Genomic DNA, 24,921 nt, shown 5'->3' on the forward strand with positions numbered 1-24,921 from the left:
GAGTGTCTTTTCAGCTCACACAGTTTCACAAGCAGCCTCAGCGGGGCTATATCAGCACTGCTCCATAGAAGACAGTGGAGCTACAGCTGCGAATCTGGCCCAGTATTTTAAATGAATACAGATTGGTTCCTGACCTTGGAAATCTTTACTTGGCTGCATTTTTAAAGTAACAATTCTTTGTGCTCACTAAAGGCACATTGTTTCTTCTTTTGGTTATAACTTACATCGAGAGAGTAGACTGGTGCTTTTTTGGCCATGTCTATACCTGTGACAACTTTCTATTTACTCTGGCAGATTAAGTGCTTTCATACTCTTAATCTTTTATTTTTCTCATTGTCTTCTCTGGGAAAGAAAAGAAGGGCCAGTCAATAAAAAGAAATCATCATATTGAAAAGAGTGTGATTTAATTGTCATTCATGGGCATTAAAATTCAGATACATTATGAAATACAAGATAATAACACAGCACATGAATTCATTCTTATGATGAAGGTTTTATATCCTCAAGAACAGAAAATAGCACAGATTTTTAACAGGTCTTACGCATCCTCTTCAGATATGATCCAAGCACCTAGCAAACATATTCAAAAGTTAAGGCTGTTTTCTAACTTTGACATTATAAAAGTGAAATGGAGCTACGTCTGTAGCTGTAAAAAATAAATATAATTCTTGTCTATTCATTTATGCCCATTTCACACATAATTGGATGCTTTTCTCTTTAAAACTGCTTACAGTGTAGTTAATTTCTGCTTCATACTTTTGTGCTCCCAGCAAACTATCCCAACGTTATCTGTTATAATGATAAATAGATATAATTATATCTCTGGTGAGCTAAGACTAGCCTTATTCAATTAGAATACTTCTTTAAATAATATAATAAACTTCGCACACAGACCTTCACAATGCTGTGGGTCTGAGTTTGATTCCTGACCACGAATATATTCTGTGGGGTTTCACAGGTGTAAATGAACGGTAGAATTTGGCCAACAGTGATCATATTACAGCTCATTGTCATTCCAGGGTCCCAATTCCTCTGTGCTATGACTCCTTTGTGCTGCAAAACTTGAGGATCTGTCCACCTAGCTATTTCCTTATTGTAGGGGGAATATCTGGTTGGCATAGAACCAGCTTAGCCACCAGCTGCATCATAGCGCCTTATGTACAGAGCCTGGCCATGGATGTATGTGCTGCTGCATTCTGGCTGTCAGAAAGGCTGCTTGGGTAGTGGGGCACAAACTAGAATAGCCCTGAATCTAACTTATGGTGGAGGCTGGCTAGCTTCAGAATCAGGGAGCTGCAAAGGTGTTATAAAGCTGACTTGCCCAACTTGGGTGTGGATCCAAATGCATCTTGGCCTGACCTAAGGATCTAGACTTGGATGTTCACATTTCTGCAGTTAGAAACCTTGGCCAGATTCTCTTTCTCCAAAATAAGAAATCTGTGGGAAAGGGCTCTGGAAAAAGAGGTTGCTGAGATGACTTCAGCAGAAAGCTGTCTGGTGAGTTGTCTCCCTATGAAAGAGTCATGAACATCCCCCAAATGTGAAGGATCACGCAGGAGGACAGGGTCACTTTTATGAAGGTTCTGTGGCTTTACATCACTCCAAGTGGACTAACAATTTGGTTGGGAACTGGAACCATGTTAAGAGTGACTTCCTCTGGCTTTTGCTGCTCTCAGGACTATTGAGGGGACTGTGCAGAAAAGATATGGCCACGTTTTCTATGGTCTACTTTCCATGGGTTGGAAGGGGGATGATCTGCATCCCTTTGGTCTTACTCCGGTCCCTGTCCTGCCCACACCTTCACCGGCCCAACCATTCTCCAACTCCTTCCCCTGGATGTACCTCAGACCCTTCAGAAAAGTCTTTGCAGAGAGAGAGAGAAAGAGAAATAGTGGTGAGGAGGGGTGAGGATGTGTGTGAGGTGTGTATGTGGGGGGAGGGGAAGGGATACTTTTGAAAGTAACTGAGCCCTCCTTCTGAAGGGAAAGGAATTGGGAGTGTGTGGCTACAGGGAAGTATGCTTTGGCCTTTTAATTGTGCATATGTTATAATCACTTATGATTACATTGTGCTTGAGTTGCCAGAAACCCTGGCTCTTATGGAAGTAAATATTATTATAGTTTTCTTTTCAATGACATTGTTTCACCTGGAAAGTATGAGCCAATATCCATATTTCACAAAGGTCTCACCAGGAAGGAATTTTGCCTTCTGCACTTGTTGGGAATGGCAACATGTTCACCAATTCAATATCTTTCTACTACAATCCTGCCATGCATTTAAAATTGAACCACAATCATTTCAGGAATCATAGATTTATTTACTCATATCTGTGGGGGGAAAATCTACACAAAAACATTCATGAAAGCATACCAGCTGTGTTGTACTGGGATAATACCACTATATTTCATTTAGCTATGGAAACTGTAAAACTTCATTTAATACAAATATTGGTCCTCTGAAATCTTCATAGTCAGAAAACATGGTGTAGGAAAATAGACTTCTACATTTGCTTTGTTTTTAATAGCGATACTAATACGGGTGGGAATTTCAAAGTTGTCTAACGGATTTGCAGAGGTCAAGATTTTCAACAATGACTAGTAATTTTGGGTGGCCCAATTTTTGGGTGCCCAACTTGAAATACCTTTAAGGTCTGATTTTCAGAAAGTGTTGAGCCACCCACTCTTTGAAAACTAGGCTGCTTTCAGGTGTCTGAAGTTGGGCACCCAGAATTGAAGCATTCAAAAATCAATAGTCACTCTTGAAAATCTTGGCCTCCGATATCAAATTCAGAGGAACTGGGTATTAATTTAATGAGAATTGGTGCCCAAGCCCCTCAGGAAACTCCATGCACTGTGCATAGTGCTTTCTTTCTGTGATACTGGAAGACAAAGATAAATGTCTCCCATGCAGACCTCTGCAGATTGTGGTGAAATTAATAACAATTTCTAGAGTTTTCCATTAATCTTAACAATGATCAATTCCACCTGATTTTAGGATTGACCACATTTATTATTTTTCTTTAATGGATTTAGAAACAGTAATATTTGTATTGGGATATAAATTGGGCGTAAGTATGCATACAAACAGGAAATATGGTGGGGTTGTTTTGTTTTTTATCTTTGCTTGTTGGGACTAGATTTTTCTTTCTCATTGTAGAGACTGTATTGATTTGTAATGTGTTTTTCCAAATGTTTCTTTCATGATGTGTAAATAACAGAGAAATATTTGTTGTTTTTATAAAGACAATAACGTTTTAAAGGCTAACATAAAATCAAGCTGCTAAATTTTACAATTTGTCTGTCCAGCAGTTCATCTATACAACTGCCCTGAGTAGATGCTAAATGCTGCTTAGCAAATGGCCTTTAGAGTTTAAAAATAACTCAGTAAAGCTACTCAAAGGTAATACAACACTTCTCAGGCATCTTCAGTTTGAATTAAGAAGAAAGTAGGGTTCACTCATTAGTTAATTATTCACCCACTCATCAATGTTTTACACACAATAAAAACCACAATTGAAATGTTCAGGAGATCTAGTTGTGCTTTTTGCTATGCATTGGCTCATGTATGAGCTTATTTTTCTGAAAGGCAAGATTTTAAATGGTAAAACAAGTCTTATTTTGTGGACTGTTTGAGTTGCTGTTTTCATCAAACTGTATATATTGTCCCCCTGTGAAAATATTTTTTTTTTTTTATTTTGCAAAACCTCACTGAACCTGTTAAGAAAAAATTACCGTATTTCAAAACTGCAGATCTAATTTTATTTTTGTAGTGCATCTCAAAATGGTACAAATGTGTAAAATTTGTGCTTGTAAAAGCTTCTGCTTTGAGTAGCCTTACAGTCCTTAATTTAGTCCTAGCAATTGTCAAGCTATTGCATGCCCCATTCATGAAAAATATATTTCGTTGGGATGGTGTGGCTTAAAGAGTTTGGCTCTAAAGCTTCCTTACCTAGAGCTTTCATTCAATTATATTAATTTAAAATATCTGTTGAATTAACAAAACAAAACCAAATTAAAGGGTTGGACTTATGAAAATGACTCTTTACAGTAAGTAAAAAAGGTTTATCACAGTTTTGGTAACTTGCATGAGTTCGTATTGAAAAGAAATCTTTCACATGTTCTTAATGAATTTAAAATTGTTGTGCTCTAGGTACTTTCAGTTGTACACCCTGAAACAGTAGACACCATATAGCTTGTGTTTTTTATCTGGGAAGCCTACAAAGCGCACTGCTGCTTCATCAGGACTGCAGCGTCTTCTTGGCCTGGAGATTGGGTAGCGGACACTGCCATCAGCCAACCAGCCGGCATCACAGCGATCATAACCTAGAAGTTTCCAGGCAGCAAATATCTGGCCTACTTTAGCAATCTGGGATCCATCCTTGAGGCAGGCCTGCACAGCTTCATCATAGGTCAACTTGGTTGGGTGTATTAGGTAGTAAAAACGGCCTAATGGAAAGAGAGAAGGTAAGTTGTCAGCCACATGAAATGATTAAGAAATTCTATAAAAATAGTCTTCACTATAAAATCATACAAAAATGTAGAATATCAACAATCTGTTTGTTCTAGTGCTGGGAACTTGATTCAAACCCACTTCGTTCTTTCAAAATTGGGACTTAATAGACTCAAATACATTAAGTTCACATTCTGGTTAGGGGGAATCTGAAGGAACAGAGCAGGGGGAGGAAGACGGACATTTTCTGTTGAACCCTTTTTCCTCCAAACCCTTCCCCCCCCTCCACCCAATCTATAGGTTATCCATGTATGCCAACTTGGCATTAGAGTGAGAAGAGAGTGGAAGTTCTGTGCTGTGCTAGATACATTTCTATTCCTACTGCAAAGCACAGGGAGAAAATGTGGAGGAAAAGGTGTGTGCGCATGGGTGGAAGTTCAGGAATTCAAAGTAGGCCCCCAGTCCTGCAACTGAATTCATACAAGCAAACCTATGTGTATACCCACATAGGACTACTGAAGTCCCAGAAAATAGTTAGCAGCTTATACATTTCAGACTATACAAGATTCATACATCTCTAGTTTATTCATGGGGATGAAACATTAGTTCAGTGCTTACATTATGATGGTTTTGCAATCTACATTGCAAATTAAATTAAACCCATCATGATGTTCCATTTTCTTGTCACAAACAGATTGATATGTTTAGATCTGACCTGTGATCGTATTTAGGTAAAGGTGACTAGGCCTAACAGATGCAGTTTTATTAATTCATTACAGAAAGAACCATTCCTTGATATGGCAGACTCAATGTTCCTGATGAAGTAGAAGCACCATTTCAAGTCTTGCTGTAAGAAGGCTGAAATAGTGCACAACTTCAGAGAAGCAAAGTTTGAGCTTGTAAGGAAAACTTATGACAGGCAGGTTTTTGGTCTACTACAACAGTCAAAAACATTTACTGTTTCTTTTTAGGCTTCACAGGGTATGTTCTCACCATAGAATGCTATAACACTGATAGCACTCTGAGGAAAACTGTCTCTGTCTAAGGTAATACAAATATATGTCACTAGTAAACTAAGGGGGGAATCTCTTTTGTTAAGTTGTAAGCAACAACAATATAAACATTAATTTCATCCATCAAGGAAAGGTATCACTTAAATTAATTGTATTCCTTTTATTCAATATCTTCAGGATTATTTATCATTATTGGACTGACAGTTAAGAAACTGCTAGGTGGAACTGCAGTCAGCTGATAGGCTAACAATTCCCAAATAAGCATGGCAGGCTTTCAAACTGACGCATTGCCTGTGGACAATTTATATAAGAAATGAGGTAATTTTTGTATGGGGCCCTCTTGTTTTAATTCCAGAAGGAAATATTATGTTTCCTTATTAAAGAGTATACCAGATTATTGTTGTTTTTCCCTCCTTGTGAGAACTATCTCTGCCCCCTTTCAAATGACTTTCTCAGGGGAAAGGATCTGTCCCTTTGGCGTCAACTACCCAAAAGGGCTTGTTGCCTAATTAAGGAGTGCCAGATTGAATGGAATATATGTGGAAATTGGGAATAGCTCCATTTTTAGGCTTGCACCTTTTTATATTAGGACTTGTTTATATCAGAGCACAAATCCTAACAAAGCAAAAACTTTTGTGGCCTGTTGAGTCAGTAACAGAACTTTTCCTTTGTTTCATTTTTGTTTTCACAGATCTGTTGTAATTCACTGAGAGGTATCGCTAAGAACTTTCCAAATGGCATTTCAATAGAAGTGTAATGGTGATATTGGGTAATATATCTATTTAGAAAAGCACATGCTTTCTTATGTTTCAATGCAGTTGAAACCATTTTATAATATTTGCTAACGTAGAAGGTTTCTATGACTGGATACAGACTCTTCATACTCTGTCAAAGGTAGTTTGCTGTAGAGTGAATGGGCTTTCAGATTTGCCCGATGGGCTGCAAATCCCAGTTTATTAGCAGCTAGTCAAGCCATGTGTCAATGGAAAGGTAATTTCCCATGGATTTGCAATAAGGTTGTGCACTTGACCCATGGCCTCCGTAATATCAGCACTCTTAATATGCCCATTCCTTAAATAGGCCATTGCTAATAGTAAATGTTGTGCATAAAAAGTTCATCTGTATCCAGACTATTTTGTTAAATTAAAAAATAACCAATAAACTCTGTGCACATCTGCTAGCCCCCTTGAGAAGAGGATTTCCAGGCAGTAAATAAAACACTGTTAAACTTTACAATGTGTACAGACAATATGTGAACAGCTACTTCAATTTGGTGTAATCTCATCCCCAAATATCAAGAGGATGTAAGTGTGAAGTGATGCCTGACCATTCTTTGGCTAGAACAACATTTTTCTCTTTCTAATACTACGATGTGGTAGTAGAAACTTTCACCTTGCACTTGTGAAAAAGCTGAGAACTTGTCTGTTAATTCCTTATTTTCCTCTTCCTTCACTCCCATTTTTTTGTTTGCTGTGCAATAGACATGAAATGCACACTAACAAAGAGGTACTACAGAAGGCCCTCTGAACCTGGAGTTTAAGTGGTACAGAGAGGTGTTTGGGGGTGCAGGGGAATTCATTGGTGTAGAGGCTCTTGAATAGATCCTGAGCAATGGGGAAAACTTTGCCTTGTGATAGCTGTGAAACCACTTGTCTGTAGAATTCCTTCACGTCATACTGACAATCCTGGTCATTGATCCTTACAGTCTTCTGAGTGTAACCTCTTGCATGTTTCTTTGTTATACTTTTCCAATGGCAACCAGAGACCTTTTGTTTGCTCCAACTGCTTTAAAATGAGTAGAATTCTGCTATAAGTAAAGTTGGTGGGGAGGAGGGAATGGAAGACATAATGGAGTATACAGACCAGTGGAAAAAAAGGTTGCCAATTTTAATTGGTCATGTTCTTGGAAGTTTCATCACGTGACATAATATTTAATTCCTGGAGACTCCAGGACAATTCTGCAGGGTTGGCAAACCTGTGTGTAAGGTTCTTGCCTGGAGTAATTGAATAACTGAAGGCTAAAGCCATATCGTTTTTGTCACTACACCACAGACATGTAATAAGTGATTTAGGAAATTAAAAAAAAAAAAAAAAAAAAAACCCTCTCACAGTACTGCCAACCATAAGAGATCAAAAATCATGTTACTGCCTCAAAATCGTATGATTTTAAAAAATAGACTTTTTTAGTCTATTTTTTAAAATCATACGATTTTGAGGCAGTAACATGATTTTTGATCTATCTTTTGACTTTTTAACTCCTCTACTCTTCTGCCTATGCATGTCACCTTGATCGATCGGTGCCTCCTGCTGCCTCCACAGTGTCCAAAACCAGAGGAGACGTTCCAAAGGAGCAGGAAGCGTTGCTGCTGGGCTCTGTACCTAGCAGCAACTTTTCCCTGAATTCGCCCTCCAGTGCAACCCTGCTCCCACATGGATGGCAGGGCTGGTCTACGTCCTTCACCTTGAGGCATTCACAGACAGCACATATGACACGTTATAAAAACCACCCTAAAACTGCTAGTCAAGATAAAATCACACGTTGGCAATACTGCCTTTACTGTGACCCAACCCAACTAATCACATCATTGTGTGTTTGTGGAAAAGTAAACTGTTCTCCAGTGTCAGATGGCAATTTGACAGTAAAACATGGGAGTTTTACATATTCTTGGATGTATCCCGAAGGCTGCTGGCATTCGCACAATGTGTAGAGCCCATCATCTGCTCAAGTTAAGACTCAAGTTCAGAACGTCTTAATAGCCAAGGTGAATTGTTGATCAAAGCCACTATTCTTCAGCGTTGTTAAAAGCCTCAGAAGTGAAACGCTTCCTCACGCATTAAATGGGATAGTTACTTATTAGGTTTGGCATCTATTTTGCCCTATGTTGGGGAACTACAGTAACTTGACTTTATTCTGCCACTTTAGAAAAGGGACGTTCCTTCAAAGGTCCTCATTGCACCAGCTTTCAGCAGTGAGGCTGGTGATTAGCAAACTCCATTCCATAGGCTAATTAATTCACTGACTTTTTGAATCCAGTTTATTTTTAATATTATTGTTGTATTTTCTCATTTTCTTTGGTCTCTCACTCAGAGAAACAATGACTCATTACTTCGTCTCCTATTTTCCTGCAAGGGTAAAATGAGCAATACAAATATATAACCCAGAAAAGGCTTATGCATTGTGCATTTCTTTCATTAAATGGAAGATGGTGGCTTAACGTGTGATGTTTGTGGCCTCCAACATTGATATGACTGGCTTGCTGCTACACTGAATAAATTAAATGAGATTTTTTGTAAAAGTGCATTTTGTAACTTAACACAAGAGATTTGTGATTTTACTCTGTTAGAACAAATTTAAAAAATCAATTATATGGTGCTGTTCAGTATGCAAAGCATGTAACAAAATGCATATTAATGAGCAGAACGAGTAAAGCAAACCCCACTCAAACTTCATCTATATTTTATAGAGGAAACTAGTACTAACCCTCTGTACCTAGCAGCAGCTAGGTACTCAGCAACTCAAGTTGCTTTCCACTATAAAGAATACATGTGACTTTTTTTTTTTTTTCTGTTTTTTTGAGAAGCATTAAAACCATAATTATTTGCAGCAGGCCTTTGAAATTTGGCAGGAGCAAGCTGTTAATATATATTTTCTTTTGTCTTATAAAATTCTGTTCAAGTTTAATTGATTTTCAAAATATTAAAAATCACCATTTTCCTCCTCACATCCATCCCCGAGTCGCGGGGAGGAAAAAAAAAAAAAAAAAAAGGCCGCGTTTGGTGGCAGCTCCACCGCACAGCTTTCTTCTTCGGCGGCGGGTCTTTCCCTCTGAGAGGGACTGAGGGACCTGCCGCTAAAGAGCCCAACTTGCTGCCCCAAGCACTTGCTTGCTGAGCTGGTGGCTGGAGCCGGCCCTGACTGTCAAATCACTGAATGTTCTAAAGGTCGGGGCATGAAGCAGCAGATACTGCACAGGGAATTTCCAGAAAAACTGTAATAGGAGTAAAGGAGATTGCTGGGCTGAGTTTCACCCAACCCTCCACCTCTTAGACCTACCCTGGAACCAACACAAGGGTCCAGCATCCCATTCAAACCACTCAAACTAATCTAGTACTTAGACTAGAAAGGACTTTTACTATCCAGCAGTTCTCAAACTGGGTCAGAACTCCAAAGTGGATCATGACCCTATTTTAATGGGGTTGATGGGGCTGGCATTAGACTTGCTGAAGCCAAAGCCTGAGTCCCACCTCCCAGATACAAAGACGAGGGCTTCAGGCCTCGGTGGCAGGGCTCAGGGTTACCGACCACTGGTCTGGGTCTGAAAGGCTTTGGCCTCCCCTCACCTGGGATGTTGGGGCTCGGGCAGGCTCAGACTTTAGTCCCACCTCCTGGTGTCATGTGGTAATTTTTGTTGTCAGAACAGGGTTGCAGTGTAATGAAATTTGAGAAACCCTGATTGGCAATAAATACTCTAGCTAAGGTTGCAGAATAGTTTCCATCCTAATCCTTATTTTCAGTAGCTCGTAACTTTCTAAAACATACCCTGAAAGTAAAAATTTCAGCCCCGAAGATGTAGCTGCTCAAAAGTAACTTTTTCACTGGGGCATCTCAGTAAAAACAGTTTAGCTGTTTTTGAGTACAAGGACCAAAAAGAAAATATTTCACTTTCTGAACTTTTATTAACATCTGGAACGGCTGGAGGTTGAAAGTGGAAAGAGGTATAACTCTCTCTGATATAAATTAGTTTTGATTTTGCCTCTAATAACCACTTACTACAGAATGCACACTGCATTTTCCATGTTTCTTGCAAGACTGCTAAATTTAAAAAAAGGTGCAATGTGCACATGTTTGACTAACTTAACTAGGTAGTAAAAAGTACAGGGTCTGGGTCCAATTAAAGTTGCAGGGACACACAGACATCAGGAAATGCCAAGATTGCAAGTGCAATTTTAATGCTGCTCCCCTGTGCATATTCATTTCCAATAGTTTTTCTTAGTAGAAAGAAATTAATTGTAAACATACAAGAATGAAAAATACGTGTATTTAGGGAGGCAGAAAAATTATATATTGTATGCGATCATGTTACCTAGCTACATACATATATACGACCTGTAGTATCTGAGCACCTAATTAAAGACTGTTGTAATGTATATGTAAAAAGGAGCAGAGGTAAAGTTTTTGTGCACATCTTTAACTTTGGTATTTCTTGACCGTTGAGGGCTAACCATACAGCTTTAAAAATCTCTTAGTGTAAGATTATTGTTTAGATTTATAAAATGTTCCACTATGAGCTTTTGTAAATCATAGTTCTTTTAACAGTGCTTGCCAAGCCAATTTGCAGCAGCCACATGAGTGAACTGCAGAGACCATCAAACCTGGTCAGAGGGCAGACAGTAATGTAAGACTTTGTCTGTCTTTGGCCACTACCACATGTGGGGGTCTCTTATTGGTCCAAGGTGTGATGACTGCCTACACACTAGCTCTGGCCCATTCATAATTGGTTTGGAATGGCTCACTATTGTGGTGGCAAATCAAAGCTGGGTATGTGTATGGTCAGGTCAATTATAAGGGACAGTTTCTGACATCAGCTGCAGCTCATTCTTCACAGCACTTTGACATCACAGAGAAGTCTGGGCAGGACAAATGGGCCCGCAGTGGGCGCTTCGATGACAAGTGCGCTTTCGGGTGGTTGAAGGGGCCTGTGTACAGTGGAAGGCTTGGGTTTGCCCTGAGATTCTCAACTCTTCTGCCTATGGCATCCTTGCAATGCAGATGTGGAAGAGTGCTGTTGCTTAACAGGGGGAGCCATGGTATTAGTGTGGGTTGGATCATTCCAGCTACCGTGCGATTGGTTGAATATAGTAGTATATCACCAACTTGACATGAGATGAACGGAGCCAGACTGGAGCACAGTATTCTGCTGCAGCATAACAGAGGACTAAACTGGATGAGGGGGGTTGATGGATCAGTGTTCTCATAGTGCAACCCATCAGTTCCCAGTTCACACTGGGGACAATGATGATCCAACCAGAGGACTGCATTCAATGTCCTTTCTAGGGCTGAATCTCAGTCACTTCTCAGCCAGCATTCCTCATGCAGTTCCACCCCACAATGTTCGAGCCATTGGGCTAGCCCTAAGAATATTACAAGTCAACACTGAGAGTTTGTCAGCAGCCAAATGCAGTATGAGCATAAACCATGGTCAGAAATTATTAGGACTTGCAGAAGGTGTGAGTTTTACTTTGCCTATATAACTACACATCACAAGCCTGTATTTATACAATCTAATAAAATATGTTTTGAGAGTGAAATGGGTGTAGCTGGATTGAACAGTGGTCAGGTCCTATAAAGGGCATCAATAAGAGATCATAACAGGTAATTTCTTAAAAATGGAGATCTACCTCTCTCATAGAACTGGAAGGGACTTTGAAAGGTCATTGAGTCCAGCCCCCTGCCTTCACTAGCCCACCTCAGAGTAGCGCCATCTAAGTTGTATTTCCCTAGTTTGTTTATGAGAAGGTCATACAAGACAGTATCAAAAGCCTTAATAAAGTCAAGATATACCATTTCTACAGCTTTCCCCCTATCCACAAGGCTTGTTACCCTGTCAAATATGGTACGCCCTTGTTAGACGATGGTTACCATACAAAATGGAACTGTCTGATACTTTATTAGAGAGTATAAAATGGCATTAAAGTTATGTAGGAACAGTGAATTCCTAATCACAATTGTTCCTTGTGGGTTTTTTACCTTTTGGTAGGTTTTTAACTTGTAATATATCCTCACTATTTACTTAAAGGGGCAACTCAATGAAAGGAAACACTGATTTCTCCATTGCTTTAACTTAAATAAACTAGGCAGTGTATCAATATGGAACATACCTGCACAAATTTCTAGGAATGAAAACAGAGACACATGAATGTGCTGCCAGCAATTCATTCTGAACTATTGCTTTTAAAAATGAAGACATGAAAAAGTGGCAAAATTTGTCTTTTTTTCACTCCAGACTCATTTCCTCATAAATTCAATGATAACAGTTTCCAAAACTAACATGCACTTTGACAAATCAAACATCTCTTGCTGCTTTTCAGTACCTTTGGAGTTAGTTTCTTTTCTGAAGCACAGAAATGGCCTTCTTAAAGATAGAAGTGATTCAAAACTCTTACCATTGAAGTTTGATGTAAAACAGAAAACATCATATCTGCTTTTATCTTTATCCCAGAACCCATAATTCCTGACTCCAGGCACTGTGTTCTTTCCTCCGCAGGGCTCTCTGGGTTTGGTGATAGGGTACTGAACTGATCCATCATTGAGCCAGCCTGCATTACACCAATCCAGCCCCGACCTCCACGCCTCATACAATTGGTCAAAGGAGGCGATAACAGAATCTTGGTCCAGACAAGCTTGCTGAGCCTCGTGGAAGTTTAGGTTGTAGCGACCCAGCCGTGGAAAGTAAGGGAATACAACACCTGTATCAGAAAGGAAGAAAGAAGGCTATTAGCTGTTTAACTATATAAAAAACACAACAGAGAGAAATATCATTTACTGGTATCAAAAGGACAAATTTATGGTTAACTATGTGAGATGCCAAAATAATACAACTGCAACTAATGGTTTTATTTCTAGGAAAATTCTCTGTTAGCAAGTCAGCTGTTTGGTCAGAGAATGTTGTCTGACTATCTCCTGACACGTCAGGCTTCCTTGTCTGATAGCCTCACACTCTTTCCTTCGGGAACCTGACCAGTTCTGTCTCCTGCTCTCAGCTGCAGCCTTTGTACTGACACCAGAACCTCATCCTTGCACATTCTGACAGCATTCTGTTCTGGGGACCTTACTACCAACCACATGCAGACAAACTGCAGGTAGGTCAGAGGAAGGCAGCAGCAGTGGTTAAGGGACTGGGGGTCTTTAGAAGGAAAATGTCAAAGTAAGCAAGGAAAATCAAGGAATTATATTTAGTGGGTTTAGTTTAAGGGAACATTTAAAAGAATAGTCAGCCGATCCTGTTAAACGGCTGTAGTGTGGCTTTTAGGCACAGCCCCTCCATGGAGGCAGCACAGAGAGGCATTTCCCTATCTCTGCTACTACACCTTAGAAAGGGTGCAGCACATGCTCTCCTGCACAGCCAGACAGTTCTGCTAGCCATTGTGGAGGATTTGGGGTGCCATCTTCTCCCTGTCCCCTTTTGGGTGGCTAACAGCACAGTGGGCATAGCCAGAGGGCATTCAGAGGAGTGCGGGCAGAGATTGTGGCTGGCCCAAGTGCAGGGAATACAAAGTTGTGGGATGTTTCCTCACAACACATGAGGACCAATCTGCTTAGCCTTTGAAGAGGGATACAACACAGATAACTTTTGTTTAAAAAGAAGGAGGATCTAAGTAGAGACAGATGAACCGAGGGAAGTTTTAGAATTGTCTGAACAGCAATATTTAATGACACTCATTCACCCCACTCTACCCTGTAACTTTTCTCTTGGCACTTTTTTGTTTGTTTGTTTACATGGTGTCCTTCAATAAAAAAAAAAAAAAATCACAGCTGGACACAGGAGAGACATGGCAAACACCATCTCAGAAGAGATCTTCCCAGCTGGCTCTGATAAAATTCAGCAAAGAGCAGAGCTAGAACTGAAGCAAAAGCATCTCAGATTTTGTTAGGGTTTCAAAACCTAACTCAGATCTGAATTTGGCAGACAAAGTTAGTCCAGGCTCTATAAGGTGAAACAAAATACCTGATCCAAACAAGATCCAGAGCTGAAGTTTTCTGCTCAGCTGTAGAACACAGTAGAGTAGGGCAGGGAGAACGTGGGGGATGAGAAGAAGCATTAGGAGAAGAGCCAAAAGGCACCAAGATTAACTAGAAATCTACCTTTCTTTTTATTCTCTCCCTATTCTTGAATTCTAGTTGCTAATTTTCTTCTCCTTCGCAAGCCTCTTTTGTTTAGGAAGCTTCAGTTATTAGCTATTCTGAACTATAAACTATGAAAATAAAGGTAATACATATGTTATTAACTATGCTATAATAAGGTATACATATTCTACATGTTTAAATTCATTCTGGATCTCTTTTTCCACTTGGTCTTGTTATTAATTTTACTCTAGGGATGCCCAAGGAATGAACCACTGAGGGTAACACTGGCAATTTACCAGAAACAAGGATTGTATCTATTCTGCATATAAATGTCAACAGTCCAAGTCAGGTCCACAAGCAGGCATGAAAAAAAAGCCTCATTTCCAGAGGGGCCGAGCACTCAGACCATCCCGTGACTATTGCTGAAGTGATTTTAGGACCTTTAGGTAATGTGTGCTGCTGTAAAACATAATTTTATTTAAGTGGCTAACTATGGATTTAGATGCTTAATATTTCCACTCACATTTAATAATTTTGGCTAGGTTTTAACACATAAATATGCATACAATTGTAATATTAGCTTGTGGGTGTAGCTTCCTCAACAGATTAGAAGTTGCTTTTTGTTAGAGTTCATCTACAATAAAAACCTGCAATTGATTAAACTGACTTCCCTCTGCAGCTACAGGGAGAGGCTGGCTAAGGGTGATTTACATGACAGTTTAGGCTGGACTTGTCCTGTGATCCATGCTTTGTGTAGCTCCGCTTTACCCTGTATTTAATTGTTATCTACTACTGCTGTGCCTTCTTTCCCTATAGCTTTTAATGTTGAATTGATAGGGATGACCTGTATTACGAATCTCTCTACTGCTGCAGCTACTCTTACTACGCTTTTGTGCACTAGTTAGTTACCCAGCATCTTTAGCTTCAGTTCTGTCACCAATCTCTATACGACAATCCATTACATACATTTTTGGATGGAGCAAAAGACCATCCTGAAGGTTACATTTTTCTACAGCTGGAAATGGAATCAAAAACTCCTGACTTATAGGACTATAACATTTCCTCTCCATAACAGTAATAAATTCAATTTAGGCTTTGGGGAAAGAGAAGACAGTTCCTAGTGTATTTGTCTTTTTCTGTCTATGGATACCTCTTTGGGCTCTTTAAATACCATGTAACTCTGATGCTGGTAAGAGACTGGCATGTCCCCACCAAATGTAGAGGTCATGATAATTCTCATCTTTAGCCTTGCCCCTGATTCACTAAGAAAAACTGCACTGTGATTTCCCTTCCCCCCTCCTCTTTTCCATGTCACCATGTCAAATGTAACTCCAAGACAAAAAACATGGTGACCACACTATCTATGCCGCCAGTTGCTTCTACCACCCAACCAAGGGATTCGTCTTTGTAGGAAGTTTATTTGCAACAGTCTACCTTAATCCTCAAGGACAGGGGTTGGCAACCTATGGCATGCGTGCCAAAGACGGCACGCGAGCTGATTTTTAATGGCACGCTGGAGCCCGCCGGGACTCCAGCGTGCCATTAAAAATCCTGCCCAGCCCGGCCTGCTCTCCTCTGCCCTCCGCTCCCCCCACGGGGGCAGGGAGCAGAAGCATAGCTGTGTGCATGGGGTGGGCAAATGACCCCACTCTCCCAGCACGGCAAGCCGCGGGGTCCGCGACCCTAGGCTGGAGCGCAGCAAGCTGCCGGCCCCTCCCGCACCTTCTCCCCTCCCCTGGAGCTCTGCCGTCGTGCGCGCAGCGCTCTGGGGGTTGGGGCTGCGCGCTCCCGCAGGGTAGTGTTTGGCTCCGCGGGGAGGGAAAGACGCTCCCCGCTCACCCAGAGCCCTGCCGCCATGCGTGTAGAGCTCTGGGGGCCGAGGCTGCGCACTCCCGCAGCGCAGCTTATCAAGCTGTGCGTGGAGCCTCATGGTAAGGGGTCCGGGGCTGGGGGGGGGTTGGATAAGGGATGGGTGTGGGGGCAGTCAGGGGACAGGGTGGGTTGGATGGGGCATGGGAGTCCCGGGGTCTGTCAGGGGGCGGGGGGTGGATAGGGGTCAGGGCAGTCAGGGGACAGGGAGCAAGGAGGGTCCGGGGGGGGCAGTTAGGGTGGGGGGTCTCTGGAGGGAGTGGTCAGGGGACAAGGAGCTGGGGGGTTAGGAGTTCTTAGGGGGGCAGTCACCCAACCCTCTCCCCTGAGCCCTGACCCCCCCCCCACGCACACTCTGCCCTGAACCCCGCACACACCCCAGACCGCAGCCCTGAGCCCTGTACCTCCCTCATACACACCCAGCCCTCTGCTTGACTCCTTCATCCCACCTCCACAACCCTAACCCTGACACCTGCACCACCCCACATCCCCAACCCCCCCACACCCCATACACCCGCCACATCCCCATCCCCACCCCCACCCGGAGCACCAAACGGGAGCTCCTGCACCCCCCCCCCACATTCCCATCTGCATCCCTCGCACCAAATGGGAGCTGCCCAGGTAAGTGCCCCACACCCGAACCTCCTGCCCCAACCCTGAGCCCCCTTCTTCATTTTAGCTCCTGGCCCGACCCTTCACCCCCAGCCCTGTGCTCAGTGCACTGCCACCCTCAGCTCAGTGCAGACAGAGGAAGAGAATGGCCAGAACCAGGGAGAAGGTAGGTAACCACTCAGTGGGCTGAGTGGGCCGGTGGCATAAGATCAACATTTTAATTTCATTTTAAATGAAGCTTCTTAAACATTTTGAAAACCTTGTTTATTTTACAATACAACACTAGTTTAGTTATATAATATATAGACTTATAGAGAGAGACCCTCTAAAAAACATTAAAATGTATTACTGGCATGCAAAACCTTAAATTAGAGTGAATAAATGAAGACTCGGCACACCGCTTCTGAAAGGTTGCCGACCCCTGCTCTAGGAGTTCATCATGCCAACTTGTAGGAACATTGATATGACTTGTGGAAGGCCAGGGCCCCAAATCTGTACCTATACTGACCTCAGTGGTGCAACTCTTCACTTTGGTGAAGCAGGTTAGAAATCCGTTTCTACGTTTACAATACTAGAGAGAGACAAGCTTACAAACTCTCTCTCACCAACACAAGTTGGTGTAGTAAAAGCTATTACCTCATCCACCTTCTCTTTCTAATATCCTGGGAGCGACACAGCTACAACAACACCGTTTATAATACTGTCAATATAGCACCTTTCATAAGTACTCAATTCACTTAAATATACACTCTCAAAGAACAGCTTTTCTTCGCGCTACATCTGAAGAAGAACATCAAGAAGAACCAAGGCCACTTCAGGTCACTGTTGAAGATATTTGTAATTGAATGACAGACCCACAATTGCACTTGTTCTATGATTCTGTACTTATTAAATCAGAGTCCTGAGAACTGGTGATTGTAACGGAAATTAGAATGAGTCCACAAACTTAGCATGACAACTATTTGAAGTAATGCACATTTCAATAAACACACCTGTGTTTGTTTGAATGATCACATCCTAGTGCACAAACACAGGCTTTGGCTTTTACTGCAAGCTTAGTCAAATAAATATTTAGAAAGAGAAAAAGGGAAAAGGAACACAGTTGGGCTCAGTTCCTTAAAAGTATCCCGGCATCTAATTCCCATTTATTTTAATGGGAGTGAGGTGCCTAAATACCTTTGAGGATTGGACTTTAGTGCTGAGTTTCTCTCCATAAAATTCACCCCTTTTGTGTAGAAGTACTGTTGCTCACATGATATGCAAGTTCACCGACTAATCTGTGACACTACAATACAGAACTGTATTTCCTGCAATACTTCTGCCTATGGTGAGCTTAGGAAAGTGCTGAATCACTTACTGATTCTCAGGGGGGCGGGGGCTGTAATTAGCTAGGGATGAGCAATATCAAATTCACCCAATAATATGAATATTGGTACTATTCAGACAGATCTTTGGCTCATAAACATTCACAATGTACATTCAAACCCCTATTAAACTCAGTGCATTGAAGACCACTGACCACAACACTCAACTGGTGGCTACATTCCTCCATCCTTCTTTAATCCCATCTTCCATCTGGGGTCTCGAGATACCAGTAGAAGAAAGCCTATTACTTTTACTCTTTATTCTGGCTCAGAAATGCTTTATTTACACATGTATTAAGGGATGGGATTTTTGATCAAGCTTATGGGAGCTGGATGCCCAAATCCTATTGAAAATCAGTGGGAATTAGGTGCCTAAGGAACTTTTGCAAAATCCCATCTTAAATGGACAGGCCTGTTTGAGACGTGGGAAGGCCAATTATATTTGTGCTTCTAATGTAATACAATATTTCTAAATACAAACCCAGTATTAGCCTTCTGTGTCATGCTCTTATTGTAACGAAGGGCAGTTTACACTAGTCACCCTTGAAACCATCACAACTGTACCTTACATAATAAAGTAACCTTAAATAGGACTGTTATGACAGCAGTTAATAGGAGTAGTGGATCTACTGAGAGACCATTATATGCATTCAGTAAGCTTGTACGAGTGATCATTTACAGGCAGAAGTAGACAACACAAAATTCTGTTAGCCCAGATGGGGGTGGGAGTGTGGAGAGGCTGTCCATAGCCAGAGTAAAGAAATAGTCTTCCTTTAGTTCTAGTCTAAACAGAAAAGCAAGGCTTCCTGTAGCCAGAGTCAACACAGATACAGTAAAGCTCCCTATATACTGTACTGCAGGGAGCAATCTTACACTGGCAGGGGGATACACTGGATGGCTTAAGCAGCATTTTCCACTTCATGTTTTTATAATTCAGAGTGAACACAGAAACTCCTTCTCTCTCCTTCAGAATCCAGCTCCGTCTCCCAGTCTGCTATACTTTTTGGGGTGCTGGGTTTTCTCACACTGCTCCAGGGATCCCAGATGATCTAGCCATCATTGGGCAGCCAGTTCATCAAGTGGCTCCACTCTCCTGTAATCCTGGCAGGTTTTGTGGGAGAGTGTGTGCCAGATCCTTTCACCTCAGCAACGAAATGTATGGAATTCTTTATTTGACTTGCATAACAGCTCAGCAGAGATGCAAAGTGGGACTTGTTTGGTTAATAGGCAGAAGCTTTATGAACTGCATGAAAGGGAATTCATTGGAAGCTATGCTAAACTTTTCTTTTGGAAGTAGTCTAGATCGCATATAATATAAACCATATTTCAATTTCAATGGGTATTAAAAGCCAGACTCTTATGAATACATTTCCAGTGTGATGTATGGAGATTTAGCAATGCCAGTGGTTCCCAAACATGTTCCGCTGCTTGTGCGGGGAAAGCCCTTGGTGGGCCGGGCCGGTTTGTGTACCTGCCGCGTCCACAGGTTCGGTCGATCGCGGCTCCCAGTAGCCGCGGTTCTCTGCTCCAGGCCAATGGGAGCTGCTAGAAGCGGCGCGGGCCAAGGGATGTACTGGCTGCTGCTTCCAGCAGCTCCCATTGGCCTGGAGCAGCGAACCCCGGCTACTGGGAGCCGCGATTGACCAAACCTGCGGACGTGGCAGATGCACAAACCGGCCCGGCCCACCAGGGGCTTTCCCTGCACAAGCGGCGGAACAAGTTTGGGAACCACTGAGCTATGCTATTCCATTTATTTCAAAAGCAGTTACTCATAGAATTTAAGGCCAGAGGAGACCACCAGATCATCTAGTCTTCCTCCTGAATATCACAGGCCACCAATATCACACAGTACACGCACACTAAACCCAGCAACTAAAATTAGACCAAAGCATTACAGCCTGCAAGATATTAAACTATTATGTGCCACAGGCAGAGAATAGGAGGGATCGAAGTGCACCAGTATCCGAGGCATTTGCAATGTCAAGGAATTGATTAAATGACATATACCCAGATAATCTCAACAAGAAATCTGCACCCACATGCTTCAGAAAAATGCTAAAAAATTCCAAGGTTACTGCCAAGCTGACCTGGAGGAAAATTCCTTCTCGACCCCACATATGATGATCAATTTTAGACCTTGAGCATGTGAGCAAGAACCAGCCAGCTATACACCTGAGAGAGAGAGAATGCTTGGTACTACATCAGTGCCCTGAACCACCCCATCCAGTGTCCCATCTCCAGCCATGGACATGCCTCGTGCTTCAGAGGAAGGAGACAAAAAAAGGTCCCAAATGCTCTGAAGGGCTGGAAGGAGAATCCCTGCCTGACTCCTGAAGGTAGGGTGACCAGATAGAAAGTGTGAAAAAACCGGGACGGGGGTGGGGTGATAATAGGCGCCTATATAAAAAAAGCCCCGAATATCTGGACTGTCCCTATAAAATCGGAATATGTGGTCACCCTACCTGCAGGTGACCGGCTGAAGTTCTGAAGCATGAAATTTAGAATGTAGCATATAAAGCGGAAGGGACTCCCAAAGCTCGCAAGCCCTGCTTCCCACCATGAGAAGAAACCTCTTCATACAATCCCAATCATACATTTGTCCAGCTTTCGCTTAAAACTAATTAAGTTGTTTGCCCCAACAATTCCCATTAGGAGGCTGTTCCAGACCTCACCCTTCTGAGGATTAAAACCTTCTTCTAATTTGTTCATGAGCAGTTTAATGCCTATTTGTTCTTGGGCCAGTTTTGTCCATTAGCTTAAATAGCTCTTCACCTTCCCTGGTGTCTACCCTGCAGATGTATTTATAGCGTAATCATATCACCTCTCAGCCTTAATTTTGCTAGACTAAACAAGCCAAGCTCTTCCAGTCTCTTCTTATAAGATAGGACCCCCTTTCCCCTGATCATCCTAGCAGCAGTTCTCTGCCCGGTTCCAATATGAATTCATATTTCTTGAACATTACTCCTGAGGGAATTCTGCGATAAAAAAATAAAAACCCTGAGCACATTTTAAAATTCTGCAAATGTTATGTTATTAATTAATTAATTACTTAATTAATTAATGTGGAGGCTCCAGCATGGCAGTGGGGAGCACAGGCCACTGGCTGAATGGAGGTGGGAGATCACTCAGCAGCCCTCCCTCTCCTGCCCCAGGACATGAACCCAGCGGTGAGTCTGCACCTGACCCTGACATAGTGCAAGGGCTGGGCCTGCCCCAGAAACAACCCAGGGCCCTGCCCCTCTGCGCCAGGTACACCAGGTGTGGGCAGGCAGGCAAGAGCCAAGTGTGGAGTGGCTGGGGGGGGAGAGAGAACCAGGTGTGGGGTGAAAAAGTTCTGGGTGGGGCAATCTGGGGGCAGGCGGCTTAGTAGGAGGGTCCGTGTGTGTGTGCGGGGGGAAGGAGCTGGATGCACAAGGGCTCATTGGGAGAGGTTCAGGGGCAATGGAACTCTGCAGGGGGATCCGGGTGAAGCTAATTGGGACTCAGTGGGGGGGGAGGGGCAGGTGCAGCTGGCTGGGGCTCAATGGGTTGGGGGTTCAGGTGTGGGGACTTGTCAGGGTGGTTCAGGTGCATAGGGGATGGGGCTCATCGGGGTTGGGGTTTGAGTGGGGGGGCTCAGTGGAGGTGTGGTCTGGGTTCAGGGGTGGGGGGATCCAGCTGCAGGGTGCTGGGGCTTGGCAGGAGGGTCTGGATGTAGGGCAGTGGAGTTCAGCAGCTGGGTAGTCTGGGTGCAGGTGTGGGGATCTGGATGCAGAGGGTGAGGCTCGGCATGGTGGGGATTTTGGTACGGGGAACTCGGTGGGGAGTTCTGGGTACGGGGGGTGAGCTCAGCGGGGGGCCCAGTAGGGGGGGGGGGGGGTTGGGGGCAGGGGGATAAGGCTCAGCAGGGGGATCTGGGTATGGAGGGGTCCAGATGCACAGTAGCTGGGTGGATGGGGGAGCAGCTCACCATATAGTGACACCTCCTTCTACAGCTGAGGAGTGATGGGGGCAGGAAGCAGGGGGAAGAAGCTTCCTGCAGCCAGGGGAGGTTTCTGGGGGAGGGTCTGCCCCAGCCCTGGCCACTTCATGCTGGGGAAGTGTGCTCCTCCCCTACTCCCAGCCCAGCCTGGACTAGCAGCTGAGCCCAGCACAGGATATTATCCACCAGCTGGGGCATCCCCAGCCAGATGTGGGGGGTGGAGCTTGATGGAGTGGGAGTTCAAGTGTGGGGGATTCTGTGCAGGGGTGGGAGTTCTGGGTGCGGGGGTGAGGCTTAGCAGTGGAGTTTGGATATGGGGATTCTGGATGTATAGGGTTTGGGGAGACAAAGAGTGGGTCTGACCTGGCCCCACATGGGTCTGACCTGGCCCCCACATGGGTCTGAGCATAAGTAGCCCCAGCCCTCCCCTCTCCCTCAATAATTTACCTCTCTACTGGCCGCTCAGTGTGCCCAAAAGGATGCACCCGTGCTGCTGGGGACGGGTGCATGACTACTCCTGCGGCTTCCCTTTGCTTCCCCGTCAAAAAGTAATTTTTCTGTGGGGAAGCAAAGAAATCTGTGGGGGACATGAATTCTGCGCAGTGGCACAGAATTCCCCCAGTAGTAGAGCATGGATGATCAAAAGCAGTTGTCTGATTGACTATATATATGCATGCACAGTAATGAAACTCTAATAAGCAATAATAATAACAATGCATATATTTCTTTGCAGTAGCTCCCATGATGTGATAGGTGCTGTCTAGAAATACAAAAAGGGATGGGCCAGAGAAGGGGAACAACAAAAGGGATTTTCTGTGCAAACCCAACAAAATTCACTACAGAGAGACAAAGTGGGTGAGGTAATCTTTTTATTGAACCAACTGGGTCCAATAAAAGATTACACCTACCTTGTGTGTCTAATATACTGGAACCAACACGGCTACAGCTACACTGCAAACAAGATTCACTATAGGCAGCAACAGAGGGTCCTGTGGCACCTTTGAGACTAACAGAAGTACTGGGAGCATAAGCTTTCATGGGTAAGAACCTCACTTCTTCAGATGCAAGAAGGTCTTGCATCTGAAGAAGTGAGGTTCTTACCCATGAAAGCTTATGCTCCCAGTACTTCTGTTAGTCTCAAAGGTGCCACAGGACCCTCTGTTGCTTTTTACAGATTCAGACTAACACGGCTACCCCTCTGATACTATAGGCAGCATCACAGAAGTGGATTTTTAATATTATTTTAAAGTAGTTTGTGGGTGTGTGAATTTAAAAATATACATACAGAATAATATTTATTCCAATTACAGATCCACTGTCAGCTAGACATAAATTAAGAGGAAAATATTAAAATACTATTGTTAGTACAGGGTGCCAGAGTAGAGTAATGAAAATGTGAAGAGCTCAACTGGACATTATTACATCAACATTAAAACATAGCTAGGGCCCTACCAAATTCACAGCCGTGAAAAACATGTCACAGACTGAAAAATCTGGTCTCCTCCATGAAAGTTGGTCTTTTGTGTCCTTTTACCCTATACTATACTATAGGGTAAATTTATACAAAAGTACACAGTGTTTCTCAAAGTGGGGTCCTGACCCAAAAGGGACTGCATGGGTATTGGGCGGGGGGGGGGGGGGGAGAAGAGGTGGAGGAGGGAGTCACAATATTGCCACCCTTACTTCTGCTCTGCCTTCAGAGCTGGGCAGCTGGAGAGTTTGGTGTATTGCCAACCTTATTTCTGTGCTGCTACTGATCACTGCACTGCTCTCTGGCCACCCAAATCTGAAGGCAGCACAGATGCAAGGATGGCAATACTACGGACCCCTCCCCCCCAACACAACACACACACACACACACACACAGTAGCCTTGTGTGCCCCCCTCCCCTTGGGTTGGGACCTCCCAGTTTGAGAAATGCTGATTTAAGGGCTTTACATGTTTATATTTTGCTGTTTTTAAATACATATTTATGCTTTGTTACAACACCATGACATTTAAGATTTAAATATATGAAACCATGAAATTCAAGATTTTTAAAACGCTGTGACCATGAAATTTACAAAAATGGACCATGAATTTGGTAGGGCCCTAAATATAGGGGAAGCGCTGAAGTAAGGAACATTAAATGTAAGCTTAGAGCCATCCAGTTTTTGCTTATAAGGAATGTAATAATACCTAGCTTTTATACAGTGCTATTTGTCAGTTGGTCTCAAAATACTTTTACAAAGGAAGTAAGGCTCATTATTTCTATTTTACAGATGGGTAAACTGAGGCAGAAAGCAGTGAAATGACTTCCTCAAGGTCAGCCAGCAGGCCAGTGGCTGAGCCAGGAATATGACCCAAGCCGCCTGAGTTCCAGACCCTGTGCTCCACCTGACTACACTGCTCCTGAGAGCAGGCAGAAAATATTAATAACGTTTAATAAAGTGGAGTCAATTGACTTAAGTGCCGTTCTAAGTGATACTGAAATGCTATCCATCCATTCTTGGGTGTATTCAGTTTTGTCCTGTTAAAATGAAATAGAATGATATATAGTACAGCAAGCTGTTTAAAAATGTATATCAATTATTAAAAGAATTTATTTACATTGCTATTTGAAAGCTAGGATTGAAATATTGTCCAATTACTATGGATAGTTTAGTTAAATATGTTTCCAGGAGTCCAATATGTCTACAGGAACAAAAACACTAATCTGAACTGAAGTAGAGGACAAGGTCCCTGACATGATAAATACACCTTTACCTAGCCAAAGCTTTAGTGTTTTGTACAGTGAACTAACAGTGAAGTGATCAGTGTTTTTGTACT

The 24,921-nt window shown here is 42.8% G+C and overlaps 1 protein-coding gene across 3 annotated transcripts in view; it reads right to left on the bottom strand.

Annotated features, from left to right (window-relative positions):
• Positions 1-865: 865 nt before the first annotated feature.
• Positions 866-24,921, bottom strand: part of HAPLN1 (hyaluronan and proteoglycan link protein 1) — a 91,211-nt gene continuing 67,155 nt past the window's right edge. For all 3 annotated transcript variants that reach the window (XM_034774675.1, XM_034774676.1, XM_034774677.1), the window contains 2 exons: positions 12,627-12,929; positions 866-4,445 (listed from right to left, as the gene is read on the bottom strand). In XM_034774675.1, the coding sequence (XP_034630566.1) occupies positions 4,156-4,445; positions 12,627-12,929 (593 nt within the window). In that variant the 3' untranslated portion in view covers positions 866-4,155. The remainder of the gene's footprint in view (positions 4,446-12,626; positions 12,930-24,921) is intronic.

The sequence above is a fragment of the Trachemys scripta genome, chromosome 6 (assembly GCF_013100865.1).
Source record: "Trachemys scripta elegans isolate TJP31775 chromosome 6, CAS_Tse_1.0, whole genome shotgun sequence".
Lineage (NCBI taxonomy): Eukaryota > Metazoa > Chordata > Testudines > Emydidae > Trachemys > Trachemys scripta.